At 43.0% G+C, this 17509-nt stretch overlaps 1 protein-coding gene across 1 annotated transcript; it reads right to left on the bottom strand.

Annotated features, from left to right (window-relative positions):
* Nucleotides 1–9147: 9147 nt before the first annotated feature.
* LOC124120914 lies at nucleotides 9148–17197 on the bottom strand. The gene is made up of 9 exons (XM_046483820.2): nucleotides 17129–17197; nucleotides 14911–14932; nucleotides 14582–14677; nucleotides 14344–14421; nucleotides 13802–13849; nucleotides 13340–13408; nucleotides 12686–12984; nucleotides 10790–10894; nucleotides 9148–9925 (listed from the first exon to the last, which is right to left on the bottom strand). The coding sequence occupies exons 1-9, from the start codon at nucleotides 17129–17131 to the stop codon at nucleotides 9389–9391; spliced, it is 1257 nt and encodes a 418-aa protein (XP_046339776.2). The 5' UTR covers nucleotides 17132–17197; the 3' UTR covers nucleotides 9148–9388.
* Between the last annotated feature and the right edge of the window lie 312 nt (nucleotides 17198–17509).

Raw genomic sequence — 17509 nt, forward strand, 5'->3', positions numbered from 1 at the left:
TCAGCGTCGAGGAGGCGACCGGAAAGTATGGTGAAGTGTTCCGGACATATTTGCCCTGATTGAGTGAGTTAGTAATTACAGCATGACAACGCGTTTAACAGTATTTCAACTGTATAACAAAGTGCCAGCTTTACGTTGGACGGTAGCCTGATGCAGGCCATAGATGTGTACAATATTTGGTGAAACCAAAGCGTGCTTGTAGTGTCTAATAAACCAAGGATCATAATCAGGGTATTTAGCTCTTATCGACTTTGTAAGATGTCAGGATACAAATCAAGTGACAGAAGACAAATTATGGTTGGGATAAATCCTACCCATTATAAAACCTATTTGTTGTTCTCTGTTGCATGTAAGGACGGCTGGTGGCCTCGGGGGTAAAGCGTACGCTCGTTACGCTGAGGATCCTGGTTCGATTCCCGACTTGGGTACAATGTGTAAAGCCCTCTTCTTGTTCCCCGTTATGAAGAGGTAATATTTCAAAAAGCGGCGTAAACCAATACTCACTCACTCAAGCATAGACGTGACATTGGTCCGGATTGACGTTCTAGCCAGTCAGTTCAAGTGAGTTTTAGTTACACGATGTATTCCTATCATATCCCAATTGCGATGATCGCTACTCATGATGTCTAGCATTGGATTGTCTGGTCCAGACTCGATTATTTACAGACCGCCGTCATATAGCTGGAATATTGCTGCTGAGTGTTGCGTTAAACAACAAATAAACAAACAAACAAACTATTTTCAGTGACCACAGACTAGAAAGGACGTGTGGGGAAATGAGCAGTCCAGTTTTAGCGCTGCTTGTCGGGCCATGTGTGACGGAGCTCTGAGACCGACTATGATGATCATATTCTGGAACACACGGTCACGAGTATTGTATTGATCCAAGGATCCTAATCGGGATGAAACTGGCATTCGAGGCCTCGACAAGCGGATCCTAGCAGCTAAGGGACGCAACTCTTCATTGTGATCACTGGGTCACCTTGTGACACTGTTTGCAGTCTATTACTGTAAGTCGATATTAATTTCCTCAGAGTTCCCATAAACTACCAAATGAAAAGCCTTGGTTTTCTTGCACCAGGCCTGATCCAGCTGTTATAACCTAACTACGCTGCTGGATATGACATCAAGATAATTTAATTTTCGGGAGATGTTTCGGCAACTGCTTCAAGACAAAGAATTGTTTTTTTCTCTTTTCCTTTTGAGCGGAAATATTTGCAAAACACATTTTGTAAAGACCTCCAACATGTCGTACTTTTCTCTGTTTTGTGAAGAAAAGATTCAGTTTTTTCGGGAACAAATTCAAATTCAAATGATTGGTCCCTTATTATCGTTTCATGACCACATCGGGATGCCATAGTTTTTGTTCTTCCTGTTTCTGTTGCGTCATCGCATTCTGTTTAGTTTTTTGTCCGCATTGCTAGACTGACACGGGCGTGACTATCACATCCGCAGTGTTCTCTGACGGGAAGGATCGGGGAGGTTCGCATTTCCTACAAACTATCGTGAACAGACGTTGGGAAGATAAACAAGTCAATGACACTGTAAATGTCATTGTAGAACATGTAACTGAAGAATGCCTGCAACTGTACCTGCAACTACCACAACAGCTGATGATTTTGCTAAATTATAAAATAGACACGCACATTTAACCAAGTGTTACAAACAGAGACGAGACTTTTCAATACTAGTTTATGAATGCCGGTCAAACTAAAGTAATGAAAGGTGGTTCAAAAGAGTAACCTGAAAGGCACAATTTCACATTAGGCGCTTTCACTGGTTCAGAGATCGATATATTGCAGGGCCCAGCACGCACATGCACACCTAATACCTTCTGAGTGAGTGAGTGAGTGAGTGAGTGAGTGAGTGAGTGAGTGAGTCAGTGAGTCAGTGAGTCAGTGAGTGAGTGAGTGAGTCAGTGAGTCAGTCAGTCAGTCAGTCAGTCAGTGAGTGAGTGAGTGAGTGAGTCAGTGAGTCAGTCAGTGAGTCAGTGAGTGAGTCAGTGAGTGAGTCAGTGAGTCAGTGAGTGAGTCAGTGAGTGAGTCAGTGAGTTGGGGTTTAACGCCGCTTTTAACAGTATTCCAGTTATATCGCGGCGTGTCAGCTTAATGTGGGAGGAAAGCCCGAAGTGATGCAGATCTCAGATGTTTAACACTTCAGTGAAACTCACGAACACGGGTATGGTGGTGACAAACCTGGAAACATAATCGGGGCGAACCGGGATTCGAACCCACAATCATAGGTTTCTGGCGTGCATAAGGGACGCAACTCTGCACAGCGCCTAAGGCGACTGGGCCATCCGTGCCCCTTAAAACCTTAATAAAATCAAGGAAGGGCTTTCTTCACAGAAAGTATTTGAGACAAGAGGAGTCGATGCCATGTGGATTCTCCCAAAATCAAAGGATTTGCTGGAATGTTTGCAATCTCAGAAAAAAAACCTCTTCTAATCAGTCAAATAATGGATTTTTCCACCATTATCCCACCCGACAAGTCGCTGTCATGTGTATACTGGAAAAATAATCCCAAACAGGTTATGGTGTTGCATCGTGCCAGAACATGCTGCAAACATGTTAACTCATTGCATCACGGAAGCTGAAGATCGTTACGAAACGAAATAATATATGACAACTAGAGTCAGGTTTTGCCAAGTTTATTCACAATTTTGAGTGACTTACAAAGGAACATTTATCAAACGTTAAACATGACAAATAAACAAGATGACAAGATGATCATTTATACAAAATACTAACAACAAACAAAGTTTGACTGAGGCCAAGCTGTAGATACTGAAACTGTAGATTATGTTAACATTAAAGAGCATGTGGCACATTGGAACTGAAACAGTTACTCTTACGTCATCAATGATGCAATATGTCTTGTAATAAGCGATATTACATTTACAATGTTACAGTCATATGGCGTTTGCAAGTAATCAGCGTTATACAACCACCACAGCAGCCTGTATTCAACATTGTCCCGTCGGCAAGTAATCAGCGTTATACAACCAACGCAGCAGCCTGTATTCAACATTGTCCCGTCGGCAAGTAATCAGCGTTATACAACCAACGCAGCAGCCTGAATTCAACATTGTCCCGTCGGCAAGTAATCAGCGTTATACAACCATCACAGCAGCCTGTATTCAACATTGTCCCGTTGGCAAGTAATCAGCGTTATACAACCAACGCAGCAGCCTGAATTCAACATTGTCCCGTCGGCATGTAAGCAGCGTTATACAACCATCACAGCAGTCTGTATCCATCATTGTCCCGTCGGCAAGTAATCAGCGTTATACAACCATCACAGCAGCCTGTATTCAACATTGTCCCGTCGGCAAGTGATCAGCGTTATCCAACCATCACAGCAGTCTGTATTCATCATTGTCCCGTCGGCAAGTAATCAGCGTTATACAATCAACACAGCAGTCTGTATTCATCATTGTCCCGTCGGCAAGTAATCAGCGTTATACAACCATCACAGCAGCCTGAATTCAACATTGTCCCGTCGGCAAGTAATCAGCGTTATACAACCATCACAGCAGCCTGTATTCAACATTGTCCCGTCGGCAAGTAATCAGCGTTATACAACCAACACAGCAGCCTGAATTCAACATTGTCCCGTCGGCAAGTAATCAGCGTTATAAAACCATCACAGCAGCCTGTATTCAACATTGTCCCGTCGGCAAGTAATCAGCGTTATACAACCAACTGCCTGTATTCATTATTGTCCCGTCGGCAAGTTATCAGCGTTATACAATCAACACAGCAGCCTGTATCCAACATTGTCACGTCGGCAGTAATCAGCGTTATACAATCAACACAGCAGCCTGTATTCAACATTGTCCCGTCGGCAAGTAATCAGCGTTATGCAACCATCACAGCAGCCTGAATTCAACATTGTCCCGTCGGCAAGTAATCAGCGTTATGCAACCATCACAGCAGCCTGTATTCATCATTGTCCCGTCGGCAAGTAATCAGCGTTATACAATCAACACAGCAGCCTGTATTCAACATTTTCCCGTCGGCATGTAATCAGCGTTATACAACCATCACAGCAGTCTGTATTCATCATTGTCCCGTCGGCAAGTAATCAGCGTTATACAACCAACGCAGCAGTCTGTATTCATCATTGTCCCGTCGACAAGTAATCAGCGTTATGCAACCATTACAGCAGCCTGTAATCAACATTGTCCCGTCGGCAAGTAATCAGCGTTATGCAATCAACACAGCAGCCTGAAATTCAACATTGTCCGTCGGCAAGTAATCGGCGTTATGCAATCAACACAGCAGCCTGTATTCAACATTGTCCCGTCGGCAAGTAATCAGCGTTATACAACCAACACAGCAGCCTGTATTCAACATTGTCCCGTCGGCAAGTAATCAGATTGAATACAACAAGCGCTGTTTCCTCAGAGGTATTTTCATGCCAGGAGCGCTATAGCGTCAGAGGTGTTTTCATGCCAGGAGCGCTATAATGTCAGAGGTGTTTTCATGCCAGGAGCGCTATAGCGTCAGACGTGTTTTCATGCCAGGAGCGCTATAATGTCAGAGGTGTTTTCATGCCAGGAGCGCTATAGCGTCAGAGGTGTTTTCATGCCAGGAGCGCTTTTGCGTCGGAGATGGTTTTATGCCAGGAGCGCTAGAGCGTCAGACGTGTTTTCATGCCAGGAGCGCTATAGCGTCAGACGTGTTTTCATGCCAGGAGCGCTATAGCGTCAGAGGTGTTTTCATGCTAGGAGCGCTATAGCGTCAGACGTGTTTTCATGCTAGGAGCGCTATAGCGTCAGCCGTGTTTTCATGCCAGGAGCGCTATAGCGTCAGAGGTGTTTTCATGCCAGGAGCGCTATAGCGTCAGACGTGTTTTCATACCAGGAGCGCTATAGCGTCAGAGGTGTTTTCATGCCAGGAGCGCTATAGCGTCAGAGGTGTTTTCATGCCAGGAGCGCTATAGCGTCAGAGGTGTTTTCATGCCAGGAGCGCTATAGCGTCAGAGGTGTTTTCATGCTAGGAGCGCTATAGCGTCAGACGTGTTTTCATGCCAGGAGCGCTATAGCGTCAGACGTGTTTTCATGCCAGGAGCGCTATAGCGTCAGAGGTGTTTTCATGCTAGGAGCGCTATAGCGTCAGAGATGTTCTCATGCTAGGAGCGCCATAGCGTCAGAGGTATTTTCATGCCAGGAGCGCCATAGCGTCAGAGGTGTTTTCATGCTAGGAGCGCTATAGCGTCAGAGGTGTTTTCATACCAGGAGATGTTATCATGCTGGGAGCGCTATAGCGTCAGACGTGTTTTCGTGCTAGGAGCGCTATAGCGTCAGAGATGTTCTCATGCCAGGAGCGCTATAGCGTCAGAGATGTTCTCATGCTGGGAGCGCTATAGCGTCAGAGGTGGTTTTAGCGCTATAGCGTCAGAAGTATTTTCATGCCAGGAGCGCCATAGCGTCAGAGGTGTTTTTAGCGCTATAGCGTCAGAGGTGTTTTTAGCGCTATAGCGTCAGAAGTATTTTCATGCTAGTAAGTGCATTTTCATGCCAGAAGCACTTTAACGCCAGAAACATTCTCACGCCAGAAGCACTGACTCGTGCCCCTCTCGTGGCCATTTTCTGCGACCGGGTTCCGTCTAAGCGCAAACGGGCATACCTAAAACAATTGTCAACTCGTTGCGTAATGCTTCACATATATTTCCTCATATATTATATATATTTCAGATGCAATTTATAGCACATCTGGACATGCGGAATTATACAGTATGATTGAACACATTTAACTGTGTCTTGGGTATATTTCATGGACATATGTAAAATCAAAAATTATTTCTGAGGGATTCTTTGATGTAGAACTTGAAATCATACGCGCATTCTGATTGGTTTGTCGTATTTTCGCACAAAACATTCATCGATAGAGGGACGAGTCTTCTTGCAGGTTACGGAAAGGAGCGAGTGGTGACGAATGGCTATTTGTGTTCTGCCTTGGGCGTGATGTTATGACGCGGCGAGCAAAGGTTGGCAGCACTGTCAAGCGTTGTGTTTTTGTCAGTTAGGTCGTGTAGAATTTTGTGAGAGATTGTGTAGTGAGTGAGTATGGTTTAACGCCGCTTTTTGCAATATTCCAGCAATTGCACGGCGGGGGAAACCAGAAATGGGCTTCAAACATTATACCCATGTGGGGAATCGAACACTGGCCTTCGGCGTGACGAGCGAACGCTTCAACCACTAGGCTACGCCTCCGCCCCAACGTGGAAGGAGAGAGATTGAGAGATCGATTTATATTTGGGCAAACATATAATATCCCTCGCTATTATGGTTCGGGGATAGGTACAGCTTCAATTGATAGCGTAATAACTTGCTTGACGCGTCATTTCCTTCAACTGACCAAGAAGCCACACAGGTCAAGTTGACATGTAGATTTCTTGTAAGATGTATTGAAGATTATACTTAGCTATTTTTCGTCATGTGACAACATTCAGTCAGCACGTTTCAGTGTTGCACTGATGGAGTGCAACCGGAAGGGACGTCGTCCTCTGACGTTCTAGTTGTGAGATATTAAGTACATCCGGGTACCCTTGGTCGACTGTCGTCGCCGAGCTCCAGGTACGGACTGCACGATGGCCGCACACTTTCAATTCATCCGAAATGGTGGACACTACACGTTTACTGTAGAATATATCCAACTGTGGGTGTCTGCTGGTATGGTTTGCGTTCTTTGCGCGGCTCTAACTGTTGTGAATAGGGAGTGTTTTATGTCATATTCTGACTGAAATGTCGCCGATATGAGGCAATACAGCCGAGAATCATAGACTTAAGTCAAATCCACAAAGGTACGGCGTTAAAGACTGAGGAGCAAAAGAAACTGCACCTCTCAGTTGCAAATGTCTTAAGTTAGCGATATTATGTCCAAAACATTAACTGTTCAGCACTCAAAAGAATACTTCTACATTTTTTTATATCTTTGATTAATAAGTTTAAAAAATTAAAATATACAAGTGCTGATGGGTGTCTTAGACAACTCTTTAATACATTTTCTTTTTCGGCACAAATTTACAACATTTTCAATCATGGTAATTGCAAATTCATTCTTTTTGTTAGTGTTAATTGAACCAATGTATTTTTGTACAAGTGAGTGAGTGAGTTTGGTTTTACGCCGGTTTTAATATCACGGCGGAGAACACCAGAAATGGGCTTGACACATTGTACCCACATCGGGAATCGAACCCGGGTCTTCGGCGTGACCAGCGAACACTTTAACCATTAGGCTACACCACCGCGCCAATTTTTGTTCGAAATTGCCCGGCCTCAGATTACTTTTACAAACTGTTGCTGGAATGTATGATGGCTGAATGGACATAATCTAATTTAAAAAACAGTTCTCGATACACTTTCCGTTGCCCATCAGTTTATATCTAACAAAAAGGGAAGTAATTCCCATTTTACGACATGTCGCATATGAACAGAGCCGATCGATGATATGTCGTAACACTCTTTAAAAAAACTCTCGACAAAAAATAAGGAAACTGGTAAAATAATGGTGAAGGTGTTATAAATATTTGTAAAGTTGATTTCGGGCGTAGATAAATATCTGGTGTGTCCATCATGTTGGGCGATTCATGCACGACAACTGTATAACATATTGTTGATTAACTTGCGCATGGCTGCCATTGCTACTGCCCGCCATTCTGCCTTAGAGGCTACCCAAAGCTGGCCCACGTTGGCGAGTGCTGGTTCTGTGGCGTTCACTCTCAGCCCGAGAACATCCCACAAATGTTCTTTAGGGACATGTCAGGGGCTTAGGGTCCAGTCCAATGCTTGCTTTCTAGTCGATGTGGCATTGTCATCTGGGTTGTGTTTATATTTGACGCCACAATGAGCAATGTTCCATCTTTATGGCAGCAACTTCAATAAAAGATTTTAAGATGTCAGACCACGTCCACCGTCAACTTATAGCACTGAAATATACATTGCAATTCTACAGCAATTGTGGATGCTTTTGGGTAGAATTACGGCCAGACACAAACAAGCACACATACATTATTAATTTGACGCGATTTTGTGAATAACGATTTTGTAGGACAATGCGTAAACTCTCCTTGTGGAAAATATTCGACTTTCTTTTGGGGTTGGAGCAGGGCGATCTTACAGCAAATTCGTCAATGTTCGTGGTCCAAATGCATTACTTTCTTAGCCTTTTATTCAACTTTTTAATTATATTTTAACGAATATGGTTTTTATCTCAAACCACAACCGTTTGAGAAACGTCAATCTTCATACCTATAATCAGAGGAGAAATACACCGACGGGCAAAAGAAAGCTTTCACTTGCAAACTGGATTTGACCAAACAATTTCACACGTTGTCAAAACGGTATAGGCTGAAAACAGTCACCGGATCACGGTGATACCCGTATCAAATATAACAGTCGAATAACCTTTTCTTGTCTCGTTTCATTATTAATCACCGTCAAACATGGATGTCTACTTTCTTTTGCCCGGCAGTTTATGTGATGAGTGAGTGAGTGAGTTTGCTCTTACGCCGCTTTTAGCAATATTCCAGCAATATCACGGCGGGAGACACCAGAAATGGGCTTCACACATTGTACCCATGTCGGGAATCGAACCCGGGTCTTCGGCGTGACGAGCGAACGCTTTAACCACTAGGCTACCCGACCGCCCCTTAGGTGATGATTTAGACACTCCACAAATCTGGAAACGTTTCACGCCCAAGGTTTTCATAGGTCATGTGATAAAAGGAAGTGATAACGTCTGACGAATATTGGTTTGGATAAGCTAAAAAATATATTCTTCAACAGACAATAAAAAATCAGTTGTGCTATTTATTCATACTTTTTTCTTACTTAGCTGTTTTTATGATATATCTTCAGTCAATGTATTTGTCAATGTGGATGAGGTCAATTTATCGTCGGGGCGGTCGGGTAGCCTGGTGGTTAAAGCGTTCGCTCGTCACGCCGAAGTCCCGGGTTCGATTCCCGACATGGGTACAATGTGTGAAGCCCATTTCTGGTGTACCCCGCCGTGATACTGCTGGAATATTGCTAAAAGCGGCGTAAAATCAAACTCACTCACTCACTCACTCAATTTATTGTCATTAATCACTCTACTGGTGAATAGTTAATAAAACGCGAAGACTGCAAAGTTTGTTTGTATTTATTATGAGAAAATAAATAAATGACAATAATGTCATATCACGGCGTGTCAGCTAGACGTTGGAGGAAGGTATCACGGGTCTTCGACTTTTACATCTGGTAAAAATCCACAAGCACGACAAACATAGAAACACATTCAGCACGAGAGTGGCATTGGAGCCCCTTGACTCTGGCGCGCTTAAGTGACGCATCACTGCACAGAACCACCGCACCGTACTCGTGTCCCCCCTAATCTGCATATCAAACGTAGTTTTTGAATAATTTGGGCGTGACGCGACTCTGTAATGCGTCAAAATAGTTCTCTTTATTTCCGCGACGAACACGGATTGCCTTCGGCGGAAGTGTGACACTGACCTCGTGACCCCGGAACAGCTTCACAAGTATAATACCAATCGCTGATTGGTCAAAGCGGTGACACTTGCTATACTTCCGTACTTCCCCTCGACAATGAAGAAGTTTTTCGTGTTTATCGGGGCACATGCAGTTGGGGCTGAGAGCGCATGCGACCCAGGGTTTCACCACTGCATGACGGATAAACCGATCATTCTTGAACATGATAAAGAAAGCTCCAGGCTCCACAATGTTGGAGAATTTGCAATTCTTTTCCCCAAAGTAGTCCATCATGCTCGGCGTTGTGTGCTGACCAATGGACCAATCCGCCCTGCTGATGGCCACGCCCTTAACGTCAAGTTCCTTCAACAGAGTGAGAATGGAATCGCCCTGGAACCGGACCGAGGCGTCTGCCCACACAAGTTTCTCTGCCGTCGGGAGATTGGCCTGCAATAATGGTACGGCATTATGAAACCTTCAGAACACGTGAATGAGTGAGTATGGTTTTACGCCGATTTTAGCAGTATTCCAGCAATATCACGGCGGACACCAGAATTCACAAGTATTACATACTATGGAATAGAAGTAACCTGTTGTAGTATGATAATAATATATTAATAATAATAATAATAATAATAATAATGATAATAATAATGATAATAATAATGATGAAGAAGCTGCTGCATATTTGAATGATCTTTTTACACAAGTCGTTACAGCTTGTGTTGAGATAGGCATTTTGTCCTTGAGTCGTAGCCCAACGCGCTGGTTGCTATTGGTTAGTTTTGGTCATTATTGTTTCATGCTATTGTGATTTTCTAAGTGCACATCAACTCAGTCCTTTCAAGTTTTTGAAGATTTATGCAGCACTGGTGTGAAATTTGAATACTTGACCAGCTGACCACCCTATCAGTTTGGTAACCTCTTACGACTAGTCCAGATGATAACATAATCTTATGTCCACAGTCCTCGTACAATACTGTTACAGTTGCACAGATGTCTTCGTGGTATCAACAAGCACTCTGAACACAGCGTTACCAGGCAACGCGATGTTTATGACTGAGAACATTATGAAATGATTATGACAAGGAGCACTGCCGTGACTGTGACTTTGGCCTGGATGATGTTACTACTGCCAGCGCCTCAACAGGAAGAATCCACTGCGCATGTCACATTACTGCTGCTTGTCTTACGACTAATTACATGTAATCAGTCCTGCTTAAACTTCACACATATCACAAACACTCTGGCTGAAAGTAATTTTCTGTCGAGGATCGAACAAAATGAAAAATTACAAGGGAGACTACTCACGTTGATGATCAGCGGCTTCCAGGTGTAGCAGGTAAGTTTCCGAAGACGAGGGGGCATGGCCCATAGCGGGAATGTCCTCACATCGCAGCGGCAGAAGCGTTCAACCTGGGCAGAAGGAAGAATGATTAATAAATTATAATGAAGATGGTTCTATGGTTATTGATTAAATAATATAATAATAAGATGCCTTGCGAGCGTTAGATACTTACTTCTTTAGCCCACCAGTCCTTATAAATAATATAATAATAAGATGCCTTGCGAGCGTTAGATACTTACTTCTTTAGCCCACCAGTCCTTATAAAGATAACATATAGCAAAACCCTTAAAACTGGCAATTTTCCTCATGATACGGGAACTATTAGGCAGTTTGGCAAGGACTATAGGACCAGTGCCAGTGTCTAACGCTGCTTGCAGTACCCACACGATTCTGCAGCGGACCTATTTGTACCTTCGTTCCAATGTTACAATATTTTTCTCTTTTATTTCGGCTTGAAGTGCTGAACTAAAACAATATGGCTATTTTGATCAAGTTTAAGGACGCAGCTCGAAATAGCTCATTGTTAGGTTTCCCTCTCTCGTTCAAAGTGTGACCTTCCTCACTTAGAACTATCCACGTTTGGCGGACTCGCCTGGGTCGCCTCAGCTCGGCCCCCTTTTCGACAATAGTCGGTAGGTGTCGCCATGTGTGTTTGCTTTATGTCGCCTCAGAGTGCGATACGCACACGGCACACGTATTTCCTTGATTGTGTAGATGCCGTGATACTCAGAGGTGAGGTGAGGTGAAATGGGGTTTAACGTCGCGTCCAAGATTATTGCACTTATTAGGCGACGTGCATGCACGTGTATGTGTGTGTGTGGCTGCTTGTACTACTCCGGACTGATGCCGATTTATGTTTGTTGTCGAGATACAATAGCAGATATACCGCTCCGAGTGCTTCCTCGCTCCTTCCGGGGCGGTCGGGTAGCCTAGTGGTTAAAGCGTTCGCTCGTCACGCCGAAGATCCGGGTTCGATTTCCGATATGGGTTCAATGTGTCAAGTCCCTTTCTAGTGTCCCTTGCCATGATATTGCGGGAATATTGCTAAAAACGGCGTAAAACTATACTCACTCCTTCCGGGGAACTCGACGCTGATTAGAAAGTTCCCCTTACGAGATCCCAGGTGAGGTTTGTCAGTGAGGTAAAATATCGGAGATGACGTAGATATGATTTTGATGAGCTTATCCCAATCACATTAAAATCAGATCTGATTTCTCGATACCGCTACACAAAGAGCTGAGGACTTCTCATTACGGGTCACGTCAGAACGACCTTTCATCCGACCATCAGTGCGTCGCTAACCAGATCGGAAAAGTGACAGTCGGAATGTCGATTCTAATCATGCAATCTCGAAGAATTTAATACGGGGTATTCCAAACTACAGAAACGGCCTGTACGGCTGATTCCGTCAAAATCATGGTCTATCTCGCGCTTCAATGGGTCAAACATTTGAAACGGAAGTTACTTTCCATTGCCCGCTGGCATTAACTACATACAATCTTGGCCATTTTTTTTAGACATTCCGAAGTTTACTTTTGTGCTGTTTTTAAATTTTGAATTTATATTTTTCAGAGCGTAGTCTTGAATGGAAGTCGCCTGTTTGAAACCAGTGCCGTAAAGCCGAGAATGCTGCTTTCTGATTGGCGAATGTTGACTTCTTGTTACTCATTTCATTGGTCGGTCAAAGTTCGCGAAAGGTCATTCTTATGTCACCCGTAACGGGATGTCCTCAGATCTTTGTTTGCGGCAGCGAGAGCTAAGATCTGATTATTATTGAGATTGGAGCTTGCCCGACCACACTTTGAGGCAAGCACACAGGGCGGCACCTACCAAGGGAGGGAACCCGTCACACTACTGACCTTGCTCCTCTGTTCGGTGGTCAGTCCAAGGTCATAGTACACGAAGCTGTAGTTTGTGAGCAGGGGGAACACGTTTTCATGGAGGTTTTTGATCAACGCCTGCGATTCAAGGAAATGGTTCGTAGAAGCAGCAGTCACAAACACGACCTTCTTGGCTGTGTTGCTGGGCTGCAGCAGTCGGGTCACTTCCGCAAGCGTGTCACTGTCAAGGTCAGCCATTGACTTAAGTACGTTAGTTAGACTTTCTTTCGGGTCAGAGGTTACATTGCCCACGCATTTGGTGTCCTCACACGGAGTTGCTGAAAGGCATTTAAATGAAACATAAACAGTAATCATATTTGTTTTGTACGCTTTTGAAGTATTATACAGTGTTTCATCAGTACCGAATAGATAATCTTTTTGTATAATGACAAGTTTTGGGTGAGTTGAATAACAGGTGGTTAATTAACAGACAATACTTAAAGTGACGTCATATGTCTGTAGTCAAATAATAGTTTCCAGTGTGTATCAAACCAACAGCTCTTGGCAGTAGTTCAAAGTTCAATGTAGTATAAAAACATAAGTCCTTAAGATTTGAATGTGAAAATCAATATATGAATTCTTTTGTCAAGCTTTTCCTACTTCGCAAAGTCCTCTTCGGACTATAAGACTTACATGTTCCAGTGACTTTGTCGCAGGTCTTGGTTGGGGGGTTTGACTTCCATAAACCGCCGTCCTTCATAGCTGAAGACATAATATACAACAAGGCGTCACACGTGGTCATATTTGCGGTTATTGTTATGTATTCGAAACCCCTAAACTTCTTTTGGAACTGATGACGTTAGCCAGTGGGTTCATATGTTAAATTTAGCGGACATCGGTTATTTGTCTAATTTATGTTGTATGTAAATAAACACGGGAACAGCCATCCTGCCATCTCTAACGTTCTCTCTCTCTCTCTCTCTCTCTCTCTCTCTCTCTCTCTCTCTCTCTCTCTCTCTCTCTCTCTCTCTCTCTCTTTGCCTTCCATACTCTCTCTTTCGCTCCTTGTCTCCATACACCCCCCTTCTCTCTCTCTCTCTCTCTCTCTCTCTCTCTCTCTCTCTCTCTCTCTCTCTCTCTCTCTTTCTCTCTTACTTTGAATTCTTGCTGTGTAGTCCACGAACAGGTCTTCAAACCGCACCTCTGTTTAAATAGAGCAGGAAGTTTATTATTTAACATTGCTGAAGCTTTCAAAAAGGTTTATGGTAGACAGGAGGAGGATATTTCCAACTTTGACGCATTACCTCCCTTTGCCAGCGTCGGAGAGGGATATGCTCACATTTTCGCGAACACCTGTTTTGTCAGCAGTTGATAGTGATTCATAAACACGTGCTCATAATATAGTCGGAATCGTACAATGGACTCATTTAGCAGAGTGGGTGAGTGAGTATGGTTTTACGCCGATTCAGCAATATTCCAGCAATATCACGGCGAGGAAACCATAAGTTGCTGCCCCGCCAAATGCAAGTATAAAGACAATACAGTGAAGATACACAAACCCTCGTTTAGTTACTGTATTGAAAAATATTCCAATATTTGCATAGCGACTAACGCTGTCGTGTATTTTGTTTTGGGCTGTTTTAAGTTTTGAAAACAAAAACTCTTTGAATTTTATATTTACAATTAATTACAATTACCCTCATTGTCGTGTGGTCGTAGAATCGGATTTTCTTTTTTCAATGTCACCCTCGGAGTTGCGTTTTTTGATTCGCCACCTGTGTGCAGATAATGCATAAGATCAGTAAAGTTATACAAGCGAGATAGTTCTCATAGTCAGAGTTTAACGACCGCTTCTGAGACGCCCACTTTCGGAGTCGTTAAATCTTCTTACACGTTACTCGACTATACAGATGTAGAATATTAGGATATCATTACCATTGTCTGCAAAGCGAGTGAGCGTCCATTGTGGCGCGTTGTTCAGCAGAACGAGGGCTAGCAAACCAACGCTGATGAACAGGAGGAACCATCGGTCTGAAACATGTATTGTGAGAAAACTACATGAAAATACAGGAGAAATGACGCTGGGTCTAATATTAATAATAATATTGATGATGATGATGATGATGTTGATGATGATGATAATGATTAAGAATTTAGCTCTAAGTTATATCATCTAGAAGTAATAACTTCAGTGTGCGTCGTAATTATGTATTTATATTTTTCAACAAATACATGAGACTTTATCATAAATACTAAATACTTACAAAAAGACTGGAATACTCCTCTCTGGAATAAGGTAGAATATAATGCCATTAATAGGTTTATAAAACAGATGCAATATTGAAATAGTTTCTTACATGTGAAGGGTCGTAAAGCTACCAAAGCTCTTGGCTAAAGGTATATATAATTTTATCAAAGTAATAAAACTGTACAAGTTTAATTATTTCGGTCAATATCAATGACTAATAAAAACGACAAAATCCTTTCCATAATCATTAGCAATCTTTGTTTAAGATAAAAATGTATTGGATTCACTTGCAAAATAGAATAACGGAGCTAGATGCCATCTTTGACAAAACTGAGAGGCGGACACGGAGGTGTTTGGGTGAAAAAGACGAAAAAGAAGAACACGGTACATAAAACCGACAACAACAAGAAGCTATTCACAAACTATTTGGTCTCGGTCGGTCAGATGCGAGACCCGGCAGAGGAGGCACCCATAGACCGATGTTTAATGAACGGACACATTTTATATCACATCATATCAGATATTAACCCTCGAACCTGCGGCTGTATAATGTCACACTGAGCAAGGAATGCGAACTTCCGTTGTTTATCATAATTTACAGTATCTAAAGTATTTATACCAACAATCGAAAGTTAAATTTCCCTCACGCATATCAGAATTCATATATACTACCAATACCTAAATTACATTCATCAAAACGCTTTTATTAAAGATTGGTTCAATAAATGAAACAGACAGGCTTTAACGATGACGTCACTTTGGGTCTGTTGACCAGACTACTGCTCCCCGGGGGTGCAGTGTGTACGGGCAACTTTCGTCTATCGAAGCAACTTTCTGACCTGAGGCAATCTAGACTTGCATAATCATTTTTATTTTTTTCTCTAGGGTCTGGGAGACAGATAGTCTGTCATGCAGACCCTGAAACAAACAAAATTATCCAATACAGCCCATGCAAGTCTATAATGTTCGACAAGTCTAGATTACTGCAGTAAAAGGAACAGGAAAATGAAGAAAGTCTCTGGGCTCCTTTATATCATACTTTATAACTTTATCTTAACAGCTGTTGAATATGTTCATTTCAGAGACTAGATGTTAGTCTAGGAGACAGACTACTGGCGTAACAAATGGCAATATATGATGAAGTCCTATTTTTGGTCAACAGGAAATGTCCAATATTGAGGTCAAGGAAAGAACATAATCTGACATATTCAAAGGTTTGAAAGCTGTCTCTTTCTTAAAATGGATTCTTTCGACTTATGACATTTTCAAATACACACGATTGTCTAAAATGAACGAAAAAGGCCGCTTTCCAACTTAGCGTTGACGGTGACGGTGACGGTGACGGTGACGGTGTGTATGTCAGTGACCCTGGAGGAATACTACCCATATGTGTGTGTGTATTTTATATACATCTTCTGTGAGTGAGTGTGATTTTACGCCGCTTTTAGCAATATTCCCACAATATCACGGCGGGGGACACCAAAAATAGGCTTCACACATTGTACCCATGTAGGGAATCGAGCCTGGCACTTCGGCTCGACGAGCGAACGCTTAACCCCTAAACTACCCCACCCTCCCATACCTTCTATGAAGCGTAGCGCGTGTCAAAGACTAACTCATGTTAAAAAAATCAAGACGTTCTTCTTGAGAATCTCTAAAATCCGCTTTATCTGACATTTGACATTACCCAATCATTTGGCGTTGTTGGTCCAAAACAATGGAGTTGAAATAAACCGCCACATCTAACTATCTCAATGATTCCTAAAGGCTTTGCTAATTGCATATTTTTTTCTATCGGCGAAAATGGACCTTGTCCTTTAAACTCCAGTGATTGACATCATGAGCATCGATCTACACAACTGAGATACGATGACGTGCATCAACCGAGTCATCAAGACTGACCACCCGATCTGTTAGTCGCCCCTTCCGACAAGCATCGGTTGCTGAAGATCAATTCCATCCCATATCGTCACGGGTTCTTTAAAGATAAACAGATGAATAACTTCCTAGAGAGGCGTTTAGAAGTTGGAGTATTAGTAAGGATATGATATATGGATGAACAACTTCTTTCTTACATACCTCATACCTGTATGTATGCTGCTCCACTATACTCTGTACATTACTTGCTTGGTAACGGTGTTACAGCCTTCACCTAAACATCGCTCCTAATTGCAATATTCGTTATTCATCCATGTATCTTATCTTCACTTATACAGAGGAAATCGAGCACCTACCATGCTGGCTGTGGAGTTGTCTGGCCACCGCTGTCAACAGGTATGGGATGTAGGCGAGCAGGGGATCAATATAGCCCGCGTCCACACAGTAGTTAAAGCGCCTGGGCGGGGCCGTGCTAGCCTCAGGGCAGGATTGAAGCATACCGTTATCTTTCGATCAACATCTTATCTATTCCTCCATATGCAGTGAGATAAGTAATGCTGCTTTGCTCTTAGTCATGTGTGGGTGGTGTAATGTTTGATAAGGGTATTTCAGTTCAGGGAATAGGGGAGGTGTGATCGACTTGTGGTGAACCGTTCGCTCGTTACGCCGAAGACCCGGGTTCGATTCCCGACATGGCTACGATGTGTGAAGCCCATTTCTGGTGTCCCCCGCCGTGA

This window comes from Haliotis rufescens, unplaced genomic scaffold (genome assembly GCF_023055435.1).
Source record: "Haliotis rufescens isolate VD_foot unplaced genomic scaffold, xgHalRufe1.0.p SCAF_10, whole genome shotgun sequence".
Taxonomy (NCBI): Eukaryota; Metazoa; Mollusca; class Gastropoda; order Lepetellida; family Haliotidae; genus Haliotis; species Haliotis rufescens.

Excerpts from the sequence above, each read along its gene's own strand:
- LOC124120914 (XM_046483820.2), bottom strand. Across the intron at positions 13,409-13,801 it reads CTACACAGCAAGAATTCAAA|CTATGAAGGACGGCGGTTTA; the intron begins GTAAGAGAGAAA and ends TTATGTCTTCAG. Across the intron at positions 12,985-13,339 it reads CGACAAAGTCACTGGAACAT|CAACTCCGTGTGAGGACACC; the intron begins GTAAGTCTTATA and ends AATGCCTTTCAG.